The following is a 22,038-nucleotide window of genomic DNA, read 5'->3' as shown; positions in this document are numbered from 1 at the left end:
TTACATCCCCGTTAAACAATAAAACTGTTTTAAAGGTTTGATAGCTCATCCTGCACTCATCCGCTCATCCAATTAAATGAGACTCTGGGCCGCGAGCTAGCCGCACTGGTCACACAAAACTGCACTTCACGGTTTGTGGATTGTAGCTGACAGAGCAATATGGAGAGAGATGGAAAGAGATGCGTGTTTGGATTTCTGTGGGCGAAAACATTTTTATTTCCAAAACAATTTGTCTGAGGTCTTATGCATTCAAAAGAAAACTTTGCAGATTTTTAACCGTCTCTCTGTAACTGCAGTGTGGGCAGCTTCTTAATCTATCAACAGGTGAGGGAAGCGTGTATGCGCAGTCAACAGTCCTCTGTAGCAAAACTACACTGTCTGCCCACTTTTTTAGCGGCCCAATCAAATGCAAAAGATTTGATTTAAAACCCTCTTCTAATTGTGCACCGCTCAAACATTCTGTTTTATTGTGAAATACGTCACAGTACAGAAGCTAAAGACGCTCTAATTTCCGTTTCACTGGGACTTTAATTGTTGAGCCCGGTCAAGGCCTCAGTTTCACTCCTTGGTGTAACTTACATGAAAGGGAGAAAGAGACAAAAATACAAAGCACAAAATGCAAAACATTCACTTTCCCCGCCATAAAAAATTACGAAAAGCAAAGAAAGCAACATTGAGAGAAACCAAAGCCACACATGTTAACTATTAGAGGGGAAAAAACAAAGTTTTACACTTGACATCTCCGCCACTGCTGTTGTGAGCATGACCCATTGCCTGGGACAACACGATCTGATGTCTAATGGCTGTCAGATGATTGTTGGGAGGATTGTCTGTGAGGAATCAGTGTGTGTGTGTGTGTGTGTGTGTGTGTGTGTGTGTGTGTGTGTGTTTACTCTTTTGTTTCTGTTCCAGTGTGGGTTAGTGGTCAAGGGGGATCAGCTTTATCATGTAAGGCTCTCCAAACAAAAAACTCTCTGTTTTAATCGTGCTCCCCCAAATCCTTATGAGAGGGTCAATCTTTCTCCCACTCTCATACATCACACAACACATAATGTGCTTTGTCATCACTTTATCAACCGCTGCGTAGCTTACTTGGAAAAAAAAATCCCTCATGAGCAGCAATTTTCCTAAAGTGAAAAGAAAAAACAGAAACATTTTGCTGCCCAAACACAGAAAAACATCTTAATTCTCTGAATAATAATCATCCAAAACGCCATAGTACATTCTCGTCAACGTGGTCGGGAGTCAATTCATTGGTTGGTCTTTACCTAAACCCTAAAAATTCACATTCAACCCTGTTAATGTGTTTTTCCCTTCACTCTATGCCAGTAAAATACCTTCATAAAAGGGAAGAAAGGCTGCTGTTTCTCAGGCAGTGTGTGAGGGGAATGTCTGTCCATGTGTGTGTGTGTGTGTGTGTTAGATTTGGGCCTTTAGACATTAACAGAGGTTTTGTTATATCTGCTTTAGGTCATGAGTGACGGTGGCTGCAGGGTGAAGGTGGCTGTCTCAAGGAAGAATATTTGCTGTGTGTGTGTGTGTGTGTGTGCGCGCGCACAAAAGGGAGGTAGAGGGAGGCGCAAGGCAACCTCCGTCATGATGAAAGAGCAAACTAATCTCCACCTTGGTTTGGTCTGATGAAGGCTTCTTGTAAACATACTCACTGTAATAAATGACAAAATTCCCTTGTGAATTCTCTCTCTCTTCGATCCCTCTCTCCTTCTCCGTGGCTGTCTGGGGCAGCCATATTGCTGTTTTTACCCGTCTGTCTGCCGGCCTTTTCTGTCTGTCTGTCTGTCTGCGCAGGTCTCAGCACCCTTGTTCAGACCTAATCTGTCTGTCTGTCAGTGCCTGGTAATTGGAGCTGTTTAGGGGGTCATCCAGCCCAGGTGGGCGGGCTGGGGGAGTGTGTCTCCGTGTGTCTTTTTGTGTGTATTTTGTCTAGGTGTGTGTTCATGTGTGCACTCAGGGACAGGAATGCGTGTCGGACCAGGAACCACTGCTTCCCACGGTTGTGCCACCCGTGAGCCATGCATGACAGGTATACTGAAGGGCAAACGTCATATTGAGGAATCTTACAGGTGCACTGGAAACTCAATTCCTTTGTTCAAATGTCTCTGGCACTTACATTTCTTCATCACAGTTGCTGATATTGATTTAATCCGTGTCCAATATTCATTTCAATGATTACATTTCTGCCTTCTTCGTTGTGAAACATTACAATAATGCATCCGGTGCAGGTTGTGAAATGACTTTGATGTTGTTTATCCGAGATGAAGGCAATCACGAATGTTCCACCGCTCTTGTAGTCCAATACATCCATTTGTCACTCAAAGCGGATCAAGGGGTGTTACACTCAATAGGGCATGTCAGGTTTATTGTGATGGAAGTTGGAGGGTATTTACAGTATGTCGGCATTGTTTCAAAATTTGTGAGCCTCCTTTGCTTGTTTTTGTCTCGAAAACCTGTGCTGTGTTGAAATTGCAGATGGAAAGGCCTGATATCATTGTGTGCACATGGAGTTTCAGGAAAGTCTTTCCCGGAGATTGTATGCCTCGGTTGAATCTAATTATATTGATAGGGAACATACATATACCAGAGGAGCGTTCACCAAAGAAGTAACATGCTCCTCGGAAACCAAATGAATGATACTGAAAATCAGCAACATACGCGAGGATAAACTAGCAAATGATTTTCATAGCTTGAAACGAGATCCACGCAACTGACTGTTGTACTACTCTGCTAATGGGATATAATGTACATAAGGATACGTACATTTGTGCCTACCAAATCATTTCAAGAACTATTTCAATCATGACTATCATTGAATATTGAACCATATTTTTAAACCCCCCCAAAGAATCAGTCTTTAATGAAATGTATGTTTATTTTTCACACTAAATGACTCCTGCTGTTTCTTAATATACAGTTGGCAACAGGTCATTGGGTCAAAAGAGATTTGTTTAAATTACCCCGTATAAGACTGTTTATCTCTCTTCTGCATCCTAGATAGAAGTAGCCAGTTTTTCCTTGAAAAAATCTTGACTTTGACTTCTGTGCTCTTTTGTGACAGGCATCCCTGGTGTTTAGAGGAGAAAGCTGGGACCTTACAGTGCCAGGTCAAGACTATGGCAGTTTGTTGTCCTGCTGTTTGTGTGTGCGAGGTCGAGCTGCAGGGTCAGGCGAAGCCACCCATACTCTGCTGGAAAGAAATGATCATTTATCACCTGGTGATTCACAGGGATTGGGTTACCAAAGCAAAGGGAGGAAAGCCCAAAGGGTTGGAGGCAGAGAGCAGGAAGAAATGTTACCAAAATGATATGAGCATGCATAAGTAAGCATTTCTGTTTTCAAATGTATGCCGTTGTCTACATGTGACAAATAAGTGAACGAGCAATATGAACAAATGAAGTACTGTATTTCCGATTGTATCTCTGAAACATTCCAGTTGAGTTAGCTAACCTTGCACAGGTGCACTCGGACCAAACTGATGCAGGTGACAGATAACAGTTTTCTTTGACATAATTCTAGTCATAAATACAGAATGCGTTTTTATTTGAGGGCTTTTTCAAGCAGAAACTCAAGCTACTGTCGACTACTGAAATCAACAACGTCAGTGCACAAGTTTTAAAGCCAGACACAGTCATAATTTCCATTAAATCAGTAATTTGGAATACATGTCAGATCTGCAGTTCTGCAGGCTGGGACACTTAAAGACCTCAGGAAATTCCACTAACTTCCACTCGTCTGAAGTTTCTATAGCGTCATGCCTTTTAGCAGGTTGGAGAGTGAGACTCTCAACACTGACAGTTGGATGAAACAGGCGTAACACATCCAGCTCCTGCTCGGAAGAGCTCACGGCAACAAAACAACTCCAGAAAAAAAACAGCTACCGGGTGAAAACTGTTCATGATGAAAACTGTTCATGGGGAAATTAGGATCAAACCTGAGGCTTGTTAGCTCTATATTTGAAGCCGCTTCACTCCAATTGTGTATTTCCGGTTGTGTAGCAATTTGTAGAGGGACGATTGCGAATGTGAGTGTTTATGTGTCAAAACTCTGTGGATATCTAGATGTGTGTTTGTGCCTGTGAGACACAGAGAGCATGTGTTCATCCATTCATGCATACACACTTCTGTGTGTCTTGCTCTGTGTGTGTTTGTGTGTGTTGGGTCGGCTCGTCCTCAGAAGTACCCCGCTGACAGTAACCAAATCCCTGTCGATGTGTCTAGCCAACAGACAGATCAGTGAAGGCTGCCTGTCAGGAGCAGTGACCCTGGCCTCCCGGGCTCTTTAGCTGTGCATCCACCATGGAGACTGAAGGTCAATGACAGAGGTGGGCTTTTGGAGGCTGGCGGATGGGTGTGGTGGGATTGCTAGTAAAGATGAAAGAGTGCGTTGCAAGGTGAGCAACAATGCAGACCACTGCTAAGCACCCTCCAAATTCAAGCTTTTCTGTTATCTAGAAATACCAAAACAAGATTAAATGACCTCTTATTCTTCTGTCAGACCAATGGACAAATCTAATATTTTAGTACTGAGTCCCCACCTCTATCCTGATGGACATCATCTGTGTCACACACACCAAATGTGGTTAACTCGTGTATTTTGGTCAAACCACTGTCAGATCCATCAACTGAGGAAACATCTGTTCCACAGTGCTGCATACAGTATAACAAATCAAACAACTATTTTCAGTGGAGAGGGGTAAGGATTGCAATCCTCTGCAGGGACAAGAGTTCAATTCCCCAATACAATGCTTCCATCTTGCCATTTCAGCCCACTAAGCACAACTGACAGGGTTTGCTGGTGGGAAGCCAGCAAGATCGTTTTCCTTGTCCCTGCAGTATTCCTGCTGCATGGTGGGTCATCTGTGCAGAAAAAGAAGGGATGCAAAAGGGGGTGGTGATATGCCCTGCTGGTGAGGCACACCCTCCTGAGGCCAAAAGGGAGGGAAACAGCAGTGGAAGAAATACGCAGAACGTGGCCATTTCCAAGTTAAGGAATAAAATATATTTCATAATAAGATGTTCCAGGAAAATCCGTGGTAGGGACTGATCATGTAGCAGCACTTTAACATAGACATTTGTGGTTTTCAGTGAAATGTCTCGACTACTATTGGATAAATTACCATGAAATGTGTCACAGTAATTCATGTCCCCCTCTTCATCTAGCGCCAACATTAGGACAATAGTTTAATTTCTCCAATGCACTCATCAGGGGTGAAAAAATATGACAAAGAACGAGCGCGGGGGGTCTTAACCTTTTGTAACAATTTCCAGGAAACACCTTCCCAAATGAATGTGTGCTTTAAAATGTGTATTTAGTTGATTTTAGCATAAGGATATCCCTAGAATTAATATGATCAGTTCAGGGCACTTAAAAAAATCTGTGTATTCAGAATGGGATACTATCTCATTTTTAAATTTAATTTTAAGAAATTGACTTCTCATCAAGCACATTTATTTATCGGATATAGTGACAGCACTTGGTTTGGTTACGGATGTGGGTTGCCCTCCACTGCAAAGATCAGAAGACATTATGGCCTATTTAGACCTTTCCAAATCAGGAAAATTCTTTAAATGCTTGGATCCTATTTCTAAGTCTTTGTCTAAACCCGTTTTCACTGATTGTTCTCTTTTGCACGGCTTCTTTTCTTTCCCTGTTTCTCAATCCATTTGTTTTGTAATAGGATCCCTGCATCGTTATGAGTTATAGAAAACAGTCGTGGCTTCCCAGCTATGGAACTGTTTATTTCCTCCGTACACCACAGTGGGACCATTTCATTGGGATAAAAGGCAATGGACTTGGCAACACTTTCACTTTTCCTGTGAGTCAAATCCGCAGTCTGGCAGGTTCAAACCTCATATAGAAATGTCACATTGTTAACGTCTAATGTGATTTATACTTTTGGTCCAAATATGAAACATACACCGCTAGAATCTTGTGAGGTTAATGTTGTTTTACCATCTTATTCTGGCTGACGGCTGATTGATTACCAAAGCAGCCACTGAAAGTTACGTTAAGTTTGGTTCGGCTCAACTTGACTGAATGGTGGAAATCTAAAATATTTCAGTTGAACTAAAATGAATACTCTTATGTCTAATTTGATAAATCTATGTATATGCAGTATAGTGGGTGGGTGGATTTTCTTTTTTTCACAAATATTGTTCGTCAATCAAGTCTATGGTGATGAACCTAAAGGGAAACATTGATCGTGTGGTTTTTATGGCGCAGCATTTTCACATGGACTGTCAAAATGGGCCCAAATGACAGACCCACATTCTTTATGGTACAACGTCACTGAAGCAGCATTATGTTTGCTGGCTTACCCATTGTGCTAGAAGCATCCCATTGTGTTTTCCTCAACCACAAGACAGCCTCTGGGGAAAGGAAAACTGTGCCCATTAAACTAATCTGTATGCTTGCCGACAGATTCTGAGCTGCATGTGCTGTACATTATCAGTTGCTCTTTTTAAATACATGATTGATGCTTGACTGCTGATGTTAGAGTCAAGTTTAATTGATGGATTGGTACTGTACATACTATGTACATATGTGGCCGTACCACATTCATCCATTGGGATTTGTGTCCCCCACGATAATGATAACAGTGTGTGTGTCTCAAAATCCAAACATTTACATAAGCAGCCTTCTCATGTGCTTGAATATTCAGTAAGAATATCGAAGAAACTCTGGAAGGCTGTGGAGCCGTTTCTTTCTTCACATCAGTGAGGATTTGGTCCAGGGTGCTTGGAGACACGCTTACCATCAGCGGTGTACGTGTCCTGGACAAAGACTAGTACAGGGCCAGAGCTATTTCCTACAACGTAAAAGCTTGGGGTACCAGGGTATCGTAAGGTGGTACGACGGCCTGCAGAAGTACATTAAATAAAACATCACAGCGATTTGTGCACGTGGAGGCAAAGGATTCAGCTTTTTTATGTTTCCACTTTTTTAAGGAAGAGGCCTTTTTGACATTGTTCCCTACATGGAACTACTTTCTAAAAAAAAAAAAAACCTCAAACCAGACCTCCTCCGTGAAGCCTCATGACAGCCTCTCCTCTGTGTTTGAGAGCGTGTCAGTTCCCTGAGCCACAAAGCAGGCATATACTGGCCTGGCCCAGCCCAGCTCGTCACAGACCAGGTCTTAAATTACACCAGCGCTGAGTATTGGGTTACAACCATGTAGCTGGGGGGGACTAAATACCATCTTTATTGCAGCTCAACCATTTGGTTTATGTCTTATTAAATTATGAAGTAGGCACGACAACAACAGGTATATCTGGCATACTTTAAATCCTCTAGGTTTAAATTGGGTCCTTTTGGGAATAGCAGGGGGGTTGTTTTGCCCTTGGGGACCAGCATAAAGCCCGGTCAGTAAGCTGGGGGAGTCTGTGTGCCCGTCTGTGCTTTCAAACCTAAAAGACCTCATATGAAAACACACCTGCAGCCCGAGAGAAAGCCTTCTCACTGCTGAACAATGACTTGCTGTGTGTACAAAAAGTTGCTTTTTGTAAAATGAATATGATACAAAATGTTCATAGTCATCAAGACTTTTTTTTACTTGAAAATAAAAAGAGTCATTCAATATTACAATATTAGTTATCGTTGCAGCATCAAATAAAGAGTAAAGTGAAAATGAAACAAAACATGCCGTTACGCTACAATACGCTGTGGCTTCCTCTTCATGCCAAAGTTAGAGAGGAGTAGAAATGGCTACCAGTCCCACATTGGATATTTCATCAAACACCTCTCTTTACAGGTAGAGGTTTAAGCTCGACAGTGTAGAGGTGGTGGCGATGGTTAACATGTTGCTACAGTATAAACTGTTAGACAAACCAGGAAAGTATCGCAGTATACACATCCTTTAGAACTAAACTCTCTCTTTAGATATTTTTAAAGGCCCTAATAATTTCTCAATCAGTTTCTTACTAGGAATGAGGGAGTCGTTCATGAACATAAAACTGGTTTGAAGTGGGGGTGGCTCAGTTGGAAAAAGCTGTTGTCACATGTGTCAATGCACCAATCAGAGTTGAGCAACATTTTAATCAAAATTAGGTGATATTAATGGGGCACTTTCCTTCAAATTGGATAAACAACACCCTAAAGGTCCATATGAAGCAGATTAGCCAAGTTTTGAATATATAATAATGAGGATGTTTTTTTCTATAGTTTAACTTAGATTTTTGTTTATTAAGTCATGAATATTTGTTGAGGAGAAAATAAGATCTGAAACCAATTGCCCTGGGGCTTTAAAGCGAGCCTCATTTTTAACAGGTCTAACAATGATACTGTCTTTATACAGGCACTGTAAATTCAAGATTATTAATCTTGAAATTTGATGATTTGACACACTGATACAGTGAGAAACAAGAGGATTTCTATTTCTATAGCATAGCCTGAATCTGAAATTTGTCACATCTTCCACAGTTGTTTCACTGTAACTTTATTAATTAACTAATTAATTATTCATGAATAATTTTAAACTTATGGACACATTTTACTCATATACCCACTGGTTCTTTTACATAACTTGTCTTTGATATCTTATCCAGTTTGCACAACTGTGGCTTTGCCTTAAAGTCAGCCCCCAGCACCCCATGTAGCCTTCACCATACATCTTGCCCTTATACAAACACACTGTACCATATATAATACATTTGTTTAATGAGTGTCTACACCAAATCAAACAAGAAATCATGGGCAGAAAAAGGAAAGGTCAAGTTCCTTCCACATGCGCTGAGGGATTGACCTCGATATATCAATGTTGTAATTAAAGCTACATTTCATGTCTCGGTGGTTTTCCCCATAATATTTACACTCCTGTTGCTGCAGTTCAAGAGAATTCCCCCCTGTATGTGATACGGCTGGGAGGAGAATTCAAATAAACATCCACTCAGAGGTAACAGGTTTAAGATGTCGCAGTCAGACAGACATCCATCTTGTGGTTGAAGTATCTGTCACCTGCACTGCAAGTGAAAAGGAGCGCCCTGTGTGTGTGTGTGGGGGGGGGGGGGGGGGGGGGGGGAACAGTGAATGTATGCACACCCTCTGGCATGTGTGACTGTGTGGATACATCAAGAAAATGGCTGCCCCCTAACATCCCTCGAAAAGATCAAACATGGAAATAATTAAGCCAACAGTAAATAAAGTGGAGATGAAACAATAAACAGTGAGCAGCACTGAGACAGATGTAGCAGACGAACATCAGGCCTCACTGTTTGATGTCTAATTTTACCAACCGACTGTCAACAGTGTGCAAGACAGAGACAGCACACTGACTACAGAACAAGCTGTAGATGCACAGCAGCTACTGAAGCCTCCAGTACGATTAAAGTGGGTGTTACTTTATATCATTACTTCTAAACTTGTTGCACATGTGGTCTCCAATTCTAACAGTTCTAATTCCGGATATGCTTTGTGTGTGACGGTGGGTTCTTTGTTTAAAAAAAAAAAAAAAAGTCCTCATACACAATGTATAGTTTTAGGGAGACAGCTGCTTAGTAAGTAGGTTGAACACATCATATCATGTCAAATGTTATAGCAAATGTACAGTCGCCTCAATTCAAAGGTCTTCTATTTTAACACACTATCTCACCTCACAGCAAGAAGCTGCCAGGTTTTATCTGTGTGGATACATCTTCTCCCTCTTTCTGAGTTTTCTCTGGGTGTTCCAGGTTCCTCCAATGGTTTTAAGACATTCGGTGAAGGTGAAGTCAAATAGACCTTGCCTGTTGGTGTGAATGTTTTTGTCTGTCCGCGTGTTAAACAATCTCATTATCGGACAATTACATTCAATGAGATTGTTTTATCTATTTCTGCAACATCCAGTGACAGTGTTTTATTCAAATTCTAACTTTCTATGCCGTATTTGAGCATGGCAACTATAGTATGGTTAAGCTAGATTGTGGTTATGGCTGACCGAACGAGATCATTGCAGGCCTGTGACCGTACGTAAATCCTGACATCTAGGCCCTTCCTTTCCACCTCACTGATGGCTATGTCACTGTTAGACGATAGAGTGTTGATTAATTAAGATCAACAGATCATTGGTTTCATGCCCTGACTGTCAATCTTCAATCTTATTTAAGAAGAGAAGCTACATGGTATCAAGTGTGATCTTTATTTTGAATGTACCACACCATATGGTAAAATATAAATAATTGATTTAATACGTAATGACAGTAACTTATTTCACCAGTCAATTGTGAACAGACTGTTAAACAACAAAAAGAAGATCCACTAGATGGCAGATTACAACAAAGCGATGTAGACACACAATCAACTTTAAGTGGACATACATGGCCGCTGAAATCGGTAATGTTTGCTGAGCGCTGTTTTCTTAACTGGGGGTGGTTGGTACAAGCTGCAGATGCATTCATTTAAAAAAAATAACTTACAGGGAAGGCAAAATGTTGCCAGACGTGTGACTTCAGTGAAGCGGGAGGGTTTTCCAGTTATTTTGTTTTTCCGTTATCTCCGCTTCTGGCAGTGGCCATGGTGTCTCAAAAAGTGCAGCTGTAGGTACGTCCTTTTGTACGTGTGCAAGTGGGCGTAATAATCACCGATCCGGCTTTTGACTTTAAAAGAAGAGTCCATACTGAGAAACAGGGTCAACCACACCTCACTAAAGGTAAAAGTTATTTTGCCGTCCTTGTTTAGAGTTGCTCTGGGAAGTTTTCTGCCACCCTAGGAGAGTGACACACTTCTTAAAGTTAAAACAGGTTTTTGTGCACCATAGTACAGATGTGAATCTGCAATAAGCTTTGGGTTGTTTGAGCTACTCCACCTAGTTACATGCCTTTATCCTAACATGTTAAAGTCTCAATGACAAATGCAGAGTATTTAAGGTAACCAGGTCTTCTGGTGCGTCTGGTAGTGGACTCTAGGGTGGGAGACTGTACACCTAGAGAACAAACAAATATTGTCGGCACGTATATATTGAGGTTGTGGTTCATTCAGGTCAACAGGGGAATCCCCTTCCTTCAGTGGAGTTTGCAGAATGCACAATACTGCCAACACCATCTGTGTCAAACTCAAACCTAAACACTGAAAAGAGGAGAAACAGTCCAACCAGAGGTTATGTACACGATATTGTGACCCTGCAAGACAATATGGTTACATTTGCATTCATAAGTAGGTGAGGGAGAAATAAATAGCCAAAAGAGTTGGGATTGAAGATATACCTGTCATTATTATTGCCGGACCCTGCTGGATTTTTCAGGGCATGCAACTTCTTGCTGAAAAAAACACATGAAATTCGGGTGCAGGCACACATGTTGCCGAATGTTAACGTCATTGTGGAATGAGATTAACAGTCACATTAGAAAGCAGCAGATAGCTTCACGGTGGATCCACAGCTGTCAAGTGGAAAAGAGAACAGAGCCCTGTTCGTCTCTCTGGGTTCACAGTATTTGTCGACCAGTTTGGTTCTAGCACTCCTCCACTTGATAGTTGAGCTCTGGACCTCTGATGTCTCATGATCCCGCATGAGGATCTTGAATGTGCCATAGAAGCCCTTCAAAGTAACGCCCTATAAAACACATGCAGCCGAGTCATTCATCGCCATGTTCAACTCAACCGAAGGACACAAGAAGTCCAATGAGTCAATTCGCCTCGTCATAGTATTGCAGCCACAGGTGACAAATATTTCCCAGAAGGCGATGCCAAACATATCGTTTGGACAACTGCATCCCAGTCATCCTTTTTAGTCCCAGTGTGACAGGCCACATCACTCACAGACACCTATGAATAAATCATAAGTAAACATCTGAAACTATTCCAGGAGTAAAATGAAAATAAATGTAAAGAGGAAGAAATAAAAGTAAACCAGCTTACCTCCATGTAGTTTTCCTCACAGGTAATTTCTCTGGGAGACCAGGGGAGAGAGGGAGAACACGTCTTGTTCAGAGCATTGCTGTCCTTTCCTTCATGTGTTGCAATAAGGTTGAAGTTAAATGAGAAGACCTGAAAAAGACCAATACAAGCTTTAGTGAATCACTTGCTCGGTGTATATTCTGGCCAAACTGGCATCAAGCGGCTGCTGTCTCCTGCACCAGCTTTTATAAGTCGGTTTATTCACTAACCAATCAGAGGCCTTCAGGCTTTACAGCCACATGTGTATCTCGTTAGCAATCAAGCTCACTTTCAATCAGTTGCAGGTGATGAGGTTGGATTTGCCTTTCAGCCTTAATGGGTGAGGACACTTATAAAAGCTGTTGCAGCAGACAGCAGAGACATAGTCCTACCCCGGCCAGGATATACACAAAGTAAGTGGGTCACCTTAGCGCGTGTTGGTTGGCAGGTGTAGTTTTCTAGCAGCTAGCTTTAAACTCTGCCAACACATCCATTGCGATGACGTTTGTGTTCTGCCTTGGGTAAGTATTATTTTGTGGCAACCTACAGTCTATTAAGCTTTATTTTTGCATGCAGGAGACACGTGCTTTTGTCTTGCAGTGTATCCTTACTCCTGTCTGTGTGGTCCACTGCAAAATGTTCTAGCATCCCCGAAGGTAACTGAAAAATTTGGCTTGTTGATCCACAATAACTAATGGAACGTCCATATTTTGACCGTCACTTTGTTTGTGCACACAGGAGCTCTTCATATGGAGTGTCGTGATCGTTACTTCATGATAGCTGTTGATCTCTCCTTCACTGGGGACGAACCTCTCTTTGAGGCCGTTGGTAAGTCCTGCACAGCTTCATCATGCTGGGCCATCACTGTCTGAAATGGGATAACATGTGCTGTGAGGGAATTAAGCATTTTAGGAATTGCATCCAAACTTACTCCACATGCATCTATGAAATCAGTTATAGTCTCTTAGAAATCCATCCTTTCTATACCTTAATAATAACAGGTTTGGACATATTAAGCTGCCTTGCTCGTGTAATATTTGTCTTCCAGATGGGACGGGTGTGTACGACATCACTAGGTGGTATGCAGCTCAGTGTGGCTACAGCATCAGACTTCTCCCTCTACTGGGCCACGTGGAGCTCCGAGCCTCTTACTTCAGCTGTCACACTGACAACAAGGTGCGTACAACTTTCATACAAAACTCATTTTTTTACTATTACTGTACAGACGAGGTGTTTTCTACTCTGCTCTTTCAGGATGATGAGGTCTTCTTGTTTAACTTCAACCTGGCTGTGACGCGTGAAGGACGAGAGGACAGCTATGCCCTGAACAAGACCTGTTCTCCCTCTCTCCCCTGGTCTCCCAGAGAAATTACCTGTGAGGAAAACTACATGGAGGCAAGCTGGTTTACTTTTTTCCTCTTTACATTTTCCTCATTTAATAGTTTCAGATGTTTATTAATTATGACTTCTTCCCAGGTGTCTGTGAGGAGTGAAGTCGCCTGTCCCGCTCGGACAGTAAAGGATGACTGGAGTGCTCTTAAACCTGTATGTTTAAATGCTGACTAAATGTCTCATTCTGTGAAGTGTCACCTTGTTTGGTTTTTAAGACTTTAAATCCCTTCCCAGGCACATAGCTCCACCACCTCAGACTGGCAGGTGACGTTTCAGAGAAATGAGGAGCAGTTGCCGTCCATGGCCCTCTCTGATGCTCGCAAGAAGGGCTACGCGTTTGGCTTGACCGATGGCAGGCTGGTGTTTCGTACTCCGTACGGGCAACCTGAATCATTCAGCACTGAGGTAAACCACTGATGCATAAATCTGTCTTGTGAAGTTGAGTTCAAGCAGGTTTTTAATGAGTGTCTCTCTCTCCAGGTGAATGGCGTTCCAGTAGAGGAGGTTCATGCAACGCTGTTCTCCAGACAAAGCTGGGTTGTCCTCATGGTCGACCTGGTGACTGCTTGCTCCATGTGTCAGTATTACAATATTTTCTGCTGTGGCTTATTCTCCCCTTGATAGACGAGTAAATCTCTAATAAAAGTGTAACGTCCACAGATGAAGGATCTTATGATGACAGCGGCTACATGGTGTGGCGAACTCCCGAGGTGCCGTACCGGAGTCTTCACGGAACACAACTCAACATTGGTCTCAATGGTGAACTTGTGGCGCAGCCAGTTGCAGAGGACAGACACTTTGTTGTGGGGAACATTAACGCCACAGTCCAGATAAGCGTCCCCTTAACTGCTGAAGGAGGATACAGGAAGGTCAGAAGACACTTAGGAGTAGATGTTGTAATGGTCAGATGTCGTCATAGTGGACAAAGACATAATATACAACATTAAACTCTATAACAATGTTACTTAAAACCAGAAGCATCAGAATTTTTGGGCACGTTTTACCTGTTCTCTAAGTATTCTCCCTGCGTCTGTTTCAGAGCTTCGTGCTTGGCGATCTCGTTGAGATTTATGTGTTTCATCTCTACTTGGAGCAAATCCTGGTGGATGAGGATCGCATAGAAACCAGAGTACGATTCCAAAGGACTCTGTCCACTCCCCTGCTGCCACACCCTGTTTTCACTGAAAACCAAACGGTTGTTGACGAACTCTCATTCACGGTCTACCTCGGAGACGTCCCTGAAGACATGGAGTTGGTTGCCGTTCATTTGAATGGAGATGAATTTGCAGTTCAATTTATGAACACGAGAAGCCACAATATCACTAAAGTTGTTTACCCCAACAACACTCTTGGTTACATTCTGAAGGTGCCTTTTGATGACCCTGTTGTCCTGCTGCAGGTAAAGGTTATTTTGAAAGAAGAGTGACTTTAAAGTCTTGCAACTGTCATGTGAGCGCAAGACATCACTTCATATTTTTCTCCTAGTTCTCTGACGATGCAGTTCTTCACTATGAGCTGAACATCAACTACACACTGACAATCCTGCCTGAAAACAAACCTTTTTACCACCTGACATCAGTCATGGCATTCATTGATGCCTGTAAGTCTCTAACCTTTATTTTTAGACTTTGCCAATCCTACTTGTGAATGAAGAAAACTAATCATTGTTTTGTGTTTGACAGCTCCTCCAGCCTTTGATACCGTCTGTTCTAAGTCTGGCATCAGCTTCAGTCGGGACCACCGGCCTTATGACTCCCTCTGGGAGATCAGTATCGGCTCAGACCTGCTGACACCAGAGCTGGCAGCCAAACACGGCTACATCATGAGCAACGATAGCCAGAGTCTGCAGCTAATGGTGCCGCTATTCTCTCACGGCTACAAGTACGACGTGAGTTAACTCATTAAACGCATCGTCTTGTGTCCTTTAGTTGACTTGAGCATGGTGATGAATGACTAAGCTGCATGTGTTTCAGGGAGTTACTTTGAAGGGCTTCTATGGCACCTTCAAGATCCTCATGCGGGATCATGAGACATCAGAGGTCGAGAGCTCAACTATCAAGAGTTGTCCGTTCTCTACTAATGAACTCATTTGTAAGGACATCCTGTTACTTACTTTGAGAGCAGGTGGGGGTCTCTCTATAGCTGATAAAATTCTCGAACACCTTTCTCTAGTGTGTTCGACTCTAGGGAGGTTGACTGTGGTGGCCGACATGTCTCTGGCCATCCCAAGCGGAGGACTTCCTGCAAGATTCAACCTGGTCGACCAATTCTGTGGAGCCAGAGAGACTAACGGCACCAGGGCTCTGTTCTCTTTTCCAATCAACACCTGTGGCACCACCATCGAGGTACTGCTGCTACAGATTTAAAACTAATGTTGCTATTGGACCAAACGGATGACAAATCTAAATGTCACTATTTGCATTTTTTGCCTTTTCTTTTTAGCTCAGCATGGGAAATGTGACTTATCAAAATGAGATTTTCTATAGCAGGAGCAGTCAGGTACACTCTGACGCTGTTGAGAGGTATGTGTTGCAATACAGTGTTCAATTGTAAAGAAATGCTGTACAGCACAAGAAGAGGGGTATTTAATTGTCTTCTCTTACAGGGTGATGGTACAGTGCACATATCCTCTGGCTAGTCTGCATCGCCTCTTCACAACGTTTCGGTTTGAGGCTGACACAGCTGGTATCGGCGGCATCATCCACACTGCACGGCCCATATCAGGTACAGTAGTTTGTTCACTTGTTGGGAAATGAGAGTTATCACTCATTTTGGATTTGGCTCATTTTGCATCTTTCTGTGCTGTAGATATGCAGAGTCTCACCATCAAGCCCACTGCAGCGCTTCAAACCACACCTGCTAGTCCAGCTGTCTCACGCATGCATGCTGACCGCCCCTCTCCTCGCTACATCAAAGTTCCTAGTTTTCACAAACTTGCCAGTGTTGTGAAGAGAAAGTGAGAACTTTTTTTTTTATCATTTAAAACTCCTATTACCACGCTATGGTGTCACTTTGTTAAAAATGTTAAATGTCTTGCCCTCTCTTCACAGGAGCACAAGGATCCAAGCAAAGTAAATCCTGCCCTAATTTGAAGGAAGAGTAATTTTTAAATGGAAAATTTTGAATTTAATAAAGCTGTTTTCTTAAATTAGTTGTCTGTTAGATACTTGTCCAACTTCTACAGACATGCATTTAGACACAGGAAGTTGTCAAACACCAATATGTAAATTGACAAACTGAGAAGGTTGTAAGGAATATTAGATTTGGGTGCCAGATTAAAGCTGGCTAGTGAGGTAGACCTGTTACTGCACACATGTGTGTGTGTTTTTTTTTTTTTTTTTTTTTTTTTTTTAAGAAACAAAATGTTATGGCTTACCACTCTGTCATAGGGGAAATGAAGAACTACTTAACCAAATTATCACATCGCTAAAGTAACCAAAAGCCCTGCAGAAATAATTACTCTGGAGTAGTTAAACATGGCGTTACCTTAAGAGTCGGCAACAACTCAAACTAATAACTTCACGGAAGCAAACTATTGTCAATGCAGGAAACGTCCCTTAATGGAGTAATTCTACTGGTACTTTTCACCATCTGAATATTACTTCCCCCTCCGTACGTGTAAGCCTAATGAATATTTGGACAATGCACTTGACTCACCAGGGACACGAGGAACAACTCGACTTTTTAGCTTGACATTTAGGAACACTTAACCAGGTTTGAGCAGACAACTTAAAATTCGTCTTCCAGATGGATCAGGTGTGTACGCTGTCACTAAGCAGTATGCAGCTCGGTGTGGCTACAGCATCCCTCTACCGGAGCGTGTGGTGCTCCAAACCTCTTATTTCAGCTGTCCTACTGACAAGGGGCATACAAATGAATTTTTTTACTTTTTCTTTACAATTTGTTGCATCTGACATTTTCTACTTGAGTCTATTTTCTTTTTTTTTTATTCCGCTGTACAGGTGCATCTCAATGAATTAGAATATCATTGGAAAGTTAATTTATTTCAGTAATTCAAAAAGTGAAACTCGTATATTAGATTCATTACACACAATGTGATATATTGCAAGTGTTTATTTTAATTTTGTTGGTTAAGGCTTACAGCTAATAAACTCCAAATTCAGTATCTCAGAAAATTAGAATATTACATAAGACTAATTAAAAGGTTTTTAATACAGAAATGTTGGCCTACTGAAAAGTGTGTACAGTATGCACTCAATACTTGGTCGGGGCTCCTTTTGCATGAATTACTGTGGCACTGCTGAGGTGTTATGGAAGCCCAGGTTTCTTTGATGGGGACCTTCAGCTCGTCTGCATTGTTGGGTCTGATATCTCATCTTCCTGACAATACACCATAGATTATATCTATTTACAACAAACACAACCATGAGCACCAACACACCGAGGCAGCTGTACGCGGCGTCATCTTGAATGTTCTTAATTGGTCTTATGTAATATTCTAATTTTCTGAGATACTGAATTTGGGGTTTTCATTAGCTGTAAGCCATAATCATCTAAATTAAAAGAAATAAACGCTTGAAATATATCGCCTTGTGTAATGAATCTATATAATGTATGAGTTTCACTTTTTGAATTGAATTACAGAAATAAATTAACTTTTCGATATTCTAATTCATTGAGATGCACCTGTACATGGATGTAAAAAATTAGTCACTTGTACAGGGTTAATGTCGACCCACATTTTCCACAAACATAGTTTTAACATACACCAACTTGTTGCACCAACTAAAGAATTTTGCATTGAAGATATCCAGAGTTCATGCATTACTTCAAAAATACACTTGAGAACATTCTTACTCTGAAATTCTACTATGATTCAGGTAAAAGGAGACAGTTGGACAACTTTTTTTTTAATTTTTTTTTTTTATCACAGATTCATCAAAACCTGGAGTCTAGATAACTTAATGCAACTCTACCTCAGACAGCACTGAGAGTCAGCGGTCTTGTAAATGATTTCAGATTTTGGCACAGCTTCCTCTGCAGCCACAAAAGGCTTTACAACTTGTCCCATATCCATAAGTCACAACCAATAACTTGGTTTGATACCCTGCAGCTGTATTCTTACAGCTTCCCAATACAAACAGTTGCTCCTATTGCCAAAATGTTTAGAATTACAAAACTACCAGAAGAAATCGAAAGATGGTACGATACCCCCATTTTATAAGTGTTTTAATAAGAGCGTTTCCTATGAGTTGTGTAGATTTGCGACTGCAGTGTGTGTGTGTGCAGCGCTCTGCTGGAGGACTGCATTTGGATCCCGCAGGAGTGGTTTATTTTTTGACTTTGCTGCAGTCAAAACATAAAACCACAAGGTTAGCTAGCGCTAACGAGAAAGATGAAGTTGAAAAGAAGATTAAAGCAGGTCATGAACCGCTCACCGGCTGCACAGTCCTGCACTGAGCTGGTGTCTATCAGCAGAACGACGTTGGAAATAAACATGGAATATAACAATGTGGCTCTAAATATGACCCAGACTAATACATGAGCTCAGTACCGGACCGGTATCGGTACATCACTATCTATCAGCATCTGGCCTTATTGACCATTACTTTCTTTTTTGCAACTTTTTAAAGATGACATTGTGCAGCTTTTCTTTTTTTACAGTACAGTGAGAGATACACTGAAACAGGTTTTAGCTCACATGACAGATGCCCAATACAGAAGGTGCTTTAACCTGTGAACCCACCAAGGCCCTTGAAACTGCTCTGTTTTGCATTTTGTCTTGAGTTTAGAGAACCTCAGCAAAAAAACTGAAAACAGACATTTCTCCCCGTCTCTCTGTGGGACATTAAAAACTGGATAGGTCTGCAGGATAATATTGCGAGTTCCTGGCAACTCTTCATGTGCATCGCATCGCTTTGAATTATCACACCAATTAAAAATGCTGCAGATCCACCAGGCTTGCCAGAGACTCTCCACTTTATGACCTGCTAGCAGACGGACAGAATGCGTTGAAATAAACACAGGCAGTGTTTTACACGATCATTTCTTGAATCTTTTTTTTCTTTTTTCCTCAATCTGTATCTTTTATTCACTTTACCGTCTGACCAGTTTAATCTGTTTTTGTTACACGCTGCTGTATTTGTCCTTCTCTCTCTGTCTCCTTTCTTTTACAGTGTATATCTCTTACACTGACAATTGACATTTTTGTTTGTAACAATTGAAAGTAGGTTGAAGATCTATGATGATAATCTGCTGAGCTTATTTGCGATCCAGAGTTCAAACACAGCCCTCTCACAGCTTAGATGGGTCTTTCATAAACACACATATGCTCTCACAAGAAGCTGAGAGTCTTCCATATTGATCACAGGTTGTGGTGATAATAGCAGCCACATGTTCCAGGTCCTTTTTTACTGTAATTACACATACACACCAAGACACACATTGAACACATGCAGACGAGTATGATAACTAATGCATAACAATGTGTAGACTACCCCTCTTTGTCCCTATTACTTTTTCTCCTACTCTATCAGATCTAACGTCTCTCACTCTCCCCATCCTTCTGCTGTACATCCCATCCTTTGTCTTAATTGTGATCATTTATCATTGTTATCCTGCATGGTTTTGTAAATCTAGACCCAGATCAGGTCAAAGGTCAACATTAGTAGTCTCTAAATATAACTTGCCGATATGCTTATTATCCTCAGCATATGTATCACCAAATTGAACTTATATCAAAATGCATTGGATTGAAAAATTAGTGCAAGGTCATGTCTACAAGTGTAGCACATGATGCAGGGACTTTATTAAGCAAATGATGAATATTCATCCGCAGTGCTAGAGTTAAAATGGAGTGAAATCAACATGGACACCCTCCTGACTCATGTATAACACAAGATTATTGATGGCTACAGCTATTGGCAGCATTTTCTTAAAATTTGTGACGGCAGAGTGATGAAAAGCATTCCCTCAGAGTACCTGCCATCAGATAATTTGATAAATACTTAAAAGTTCTTACACATGAAGATCTATTTTACAATCTTCTTGCCTGATTGCAAATAGGCGCAAATGGAAAAATAAAGAAGTCACACTGTCTGGCAAGTGTATGTAGGTTTTGGCTCAAAAATTGAGTCGACACATGTTTTTTACATTGCAATGATATCAAGATGCAAAGATTTGCAAGGTCAGTGCACAGAGAAGGATTCTTTATTCATGAGGAGAGCGATTCCTGTGCTTCACATGTAGTACGAGCAGAAAGCAGTCAAATGTCAGAAACTTGAAGTCCCAACAGTGACAACCATCATGTGTGCAATGCCCTGCAAAGAGAAATTGATTATCTGATTGTGCATATGAAAGCAGTGATAACAGTGGCCAGTTTCACAGTAAAGCCTGTACTCCCTGGTTACTTTGCATTTGTACTGATTTTCTTTTTCAGCTAAGGGGAGCAGTTACTAAGTTGTGTCTATGCGAGTAGAGGCCGTAGATACCTCATAGGGCAACACCATAGCTGATGTGCGCTTCTTCAAAAAAGTCATTACATATTGGGGCTATGGCGGTTATGGAGATACCACATGGGGACTGAAAATTAACCCCATACACGCTCCGTATGGGATGAAAATCACTGACCAGGCAGGTCATGTTAAAATAACCCTATGTACCATAGATACATGAATCAAGTCTTGGGGCTTGAGTGGAAGTAAAACTTTGAGATATTATAGAGTTGTCAGTATCCTCAAAATAAACTAGATTGTAGGATGTGTTGTCTGACCATGCCTGAAGGAGACCTTGAGGAAGAAATTCAAACCCTACTTAGTTTTTTTTTAATTTTTTTTTTTTTAAAACATCTGCACACCTGGCCAGTTGCTTGAAGTGGGCATATTTGTCGGACTGTCAGTGTAGGTTACAAAAGACGCAAATTCTGATGTTGAAAGGCCATGTGGGGACGAGGTTTCAAACGCTGTTTGACCATCTGACAAGCAGCTTGGTAAAAGCATTCTTACGCCTGAAGTGATAAGTGTAGACGTTCTTGCTGAATTTGTAATGTTAAATGAATAATGAATGGTATCCTATATTTTGGTGCTAATAATCCATTCTTGAAGTGAAAAAAAGTCTAGTATCTAGGATGACAAACAACTTGGTTATTCATAACTAATAAGTTGTTCACATACTTACAGAAATGGCACCAGGTTCGTTGACTGCTGTTTCATCAGTATCTCTCCTTGCCTGCGGCTAAAAGAGAAATAAGCTAGCTATGAATGTGGTGATGAATTCAGTGAGGTTATCTCATTAAATGGTAAATTAATTCAGCGTCACTTGTCACCTATTGTACTTTTGAAACACATCAGTAAAGTTGACAAATATTCATTGCCAAAGACAGAAATATTAAGTCTTACTCTAAAACATGTATTCTTCATGAACTAAATATTGTAAGCCAATAGTGATGACATCCATCAGAAATAAGATGTTAGCCAACTTAAAAAGAGCTCCAGCAGGCCTTGGGGTCAGCTGTGCTTGAATGATGAGGGGCTTTGCATGCCGTTTCATCTGCAGATCTTCTTCCCTTCGCCAGCCATGACCTTATATAACTTTTTGGACTGAACTGCTCTAATGGTGTCTCGTGTCCTGACATGAGAGGAAGTTGTAGGTGTCATTCTGCATTTCATATTTTCTGCCATGCTGCAAAAGAACCGTTGATCCTGCATTGATTTTTATGATCTTTTAATTATCATGCAGGGCTACAGTCTTGAAAGAATTCTCTGTTGGAGCTTGAAGAACAGTTTTTCTGTAGGGGCCTGAAGTTGAGACCATGGACTGAAAGAGCCA

The 22,038-nt window shown here is 41.4% G+C and overlaps 1 protein-coding gene across 1 annotated transcript; it reads left to right on the top strand.

The window, feature by feature from the left end:
• The first annotated feature begins 12,357 nt into the window (after nt 1-12,357).
• On the top strand, nt 12,358-21,550 carry LOC142938124 (uncharacterized). Its single transcript, XM_076081352.1, has 17 exons — nt 12,358-12,380; nt 12,505-12,515; nt 12,598-12,687; nt 12,908-13,035; nt 13,114-13,254; nt 13,336-13,404; nt 13,486-13,656; nt 13,732-13,828; nt 13,912-14,120; nt 14,291-14,650; nt 14,737-14,851; nt 14,934-15,139; nt 15,225-15,342; nt 15,424-15,596; nt 15,694-15,773; nt 15,857-15,975; nt 16,060-21,550. The coding sequence occupies exons 1-17, from the start codon at nt 12,358-12,360 to the stop codon at nt 16,209-16,211; spliced, it is 2,262 nt and encodes a 753-aa protein (XP_075937467.1). The 3' UTR covers nt 16,212-21,550.
• Nucleotides 21,551-22,038: the final 488 nt, after the last annotated feature.

Source organism: Anarhichas minor, unplaced genomic scaffold, assembly GCF_050575085.1.
Source record: "Anarhichas minor isolate MPS153535 unplaced genomic scaffold, ASM5057508v1 ptg000080l, whole genome shotgun sequence".
Lineage (NCBI taxonomy): Eukaryota > Metazoa > Chordata > Actinopteri > Perciformes > Anarhichadidae > Anarhichas > Anarhichas minor.
This window is presented reverse-complemented; position numbering and strand designations above follow the sequence as displayed.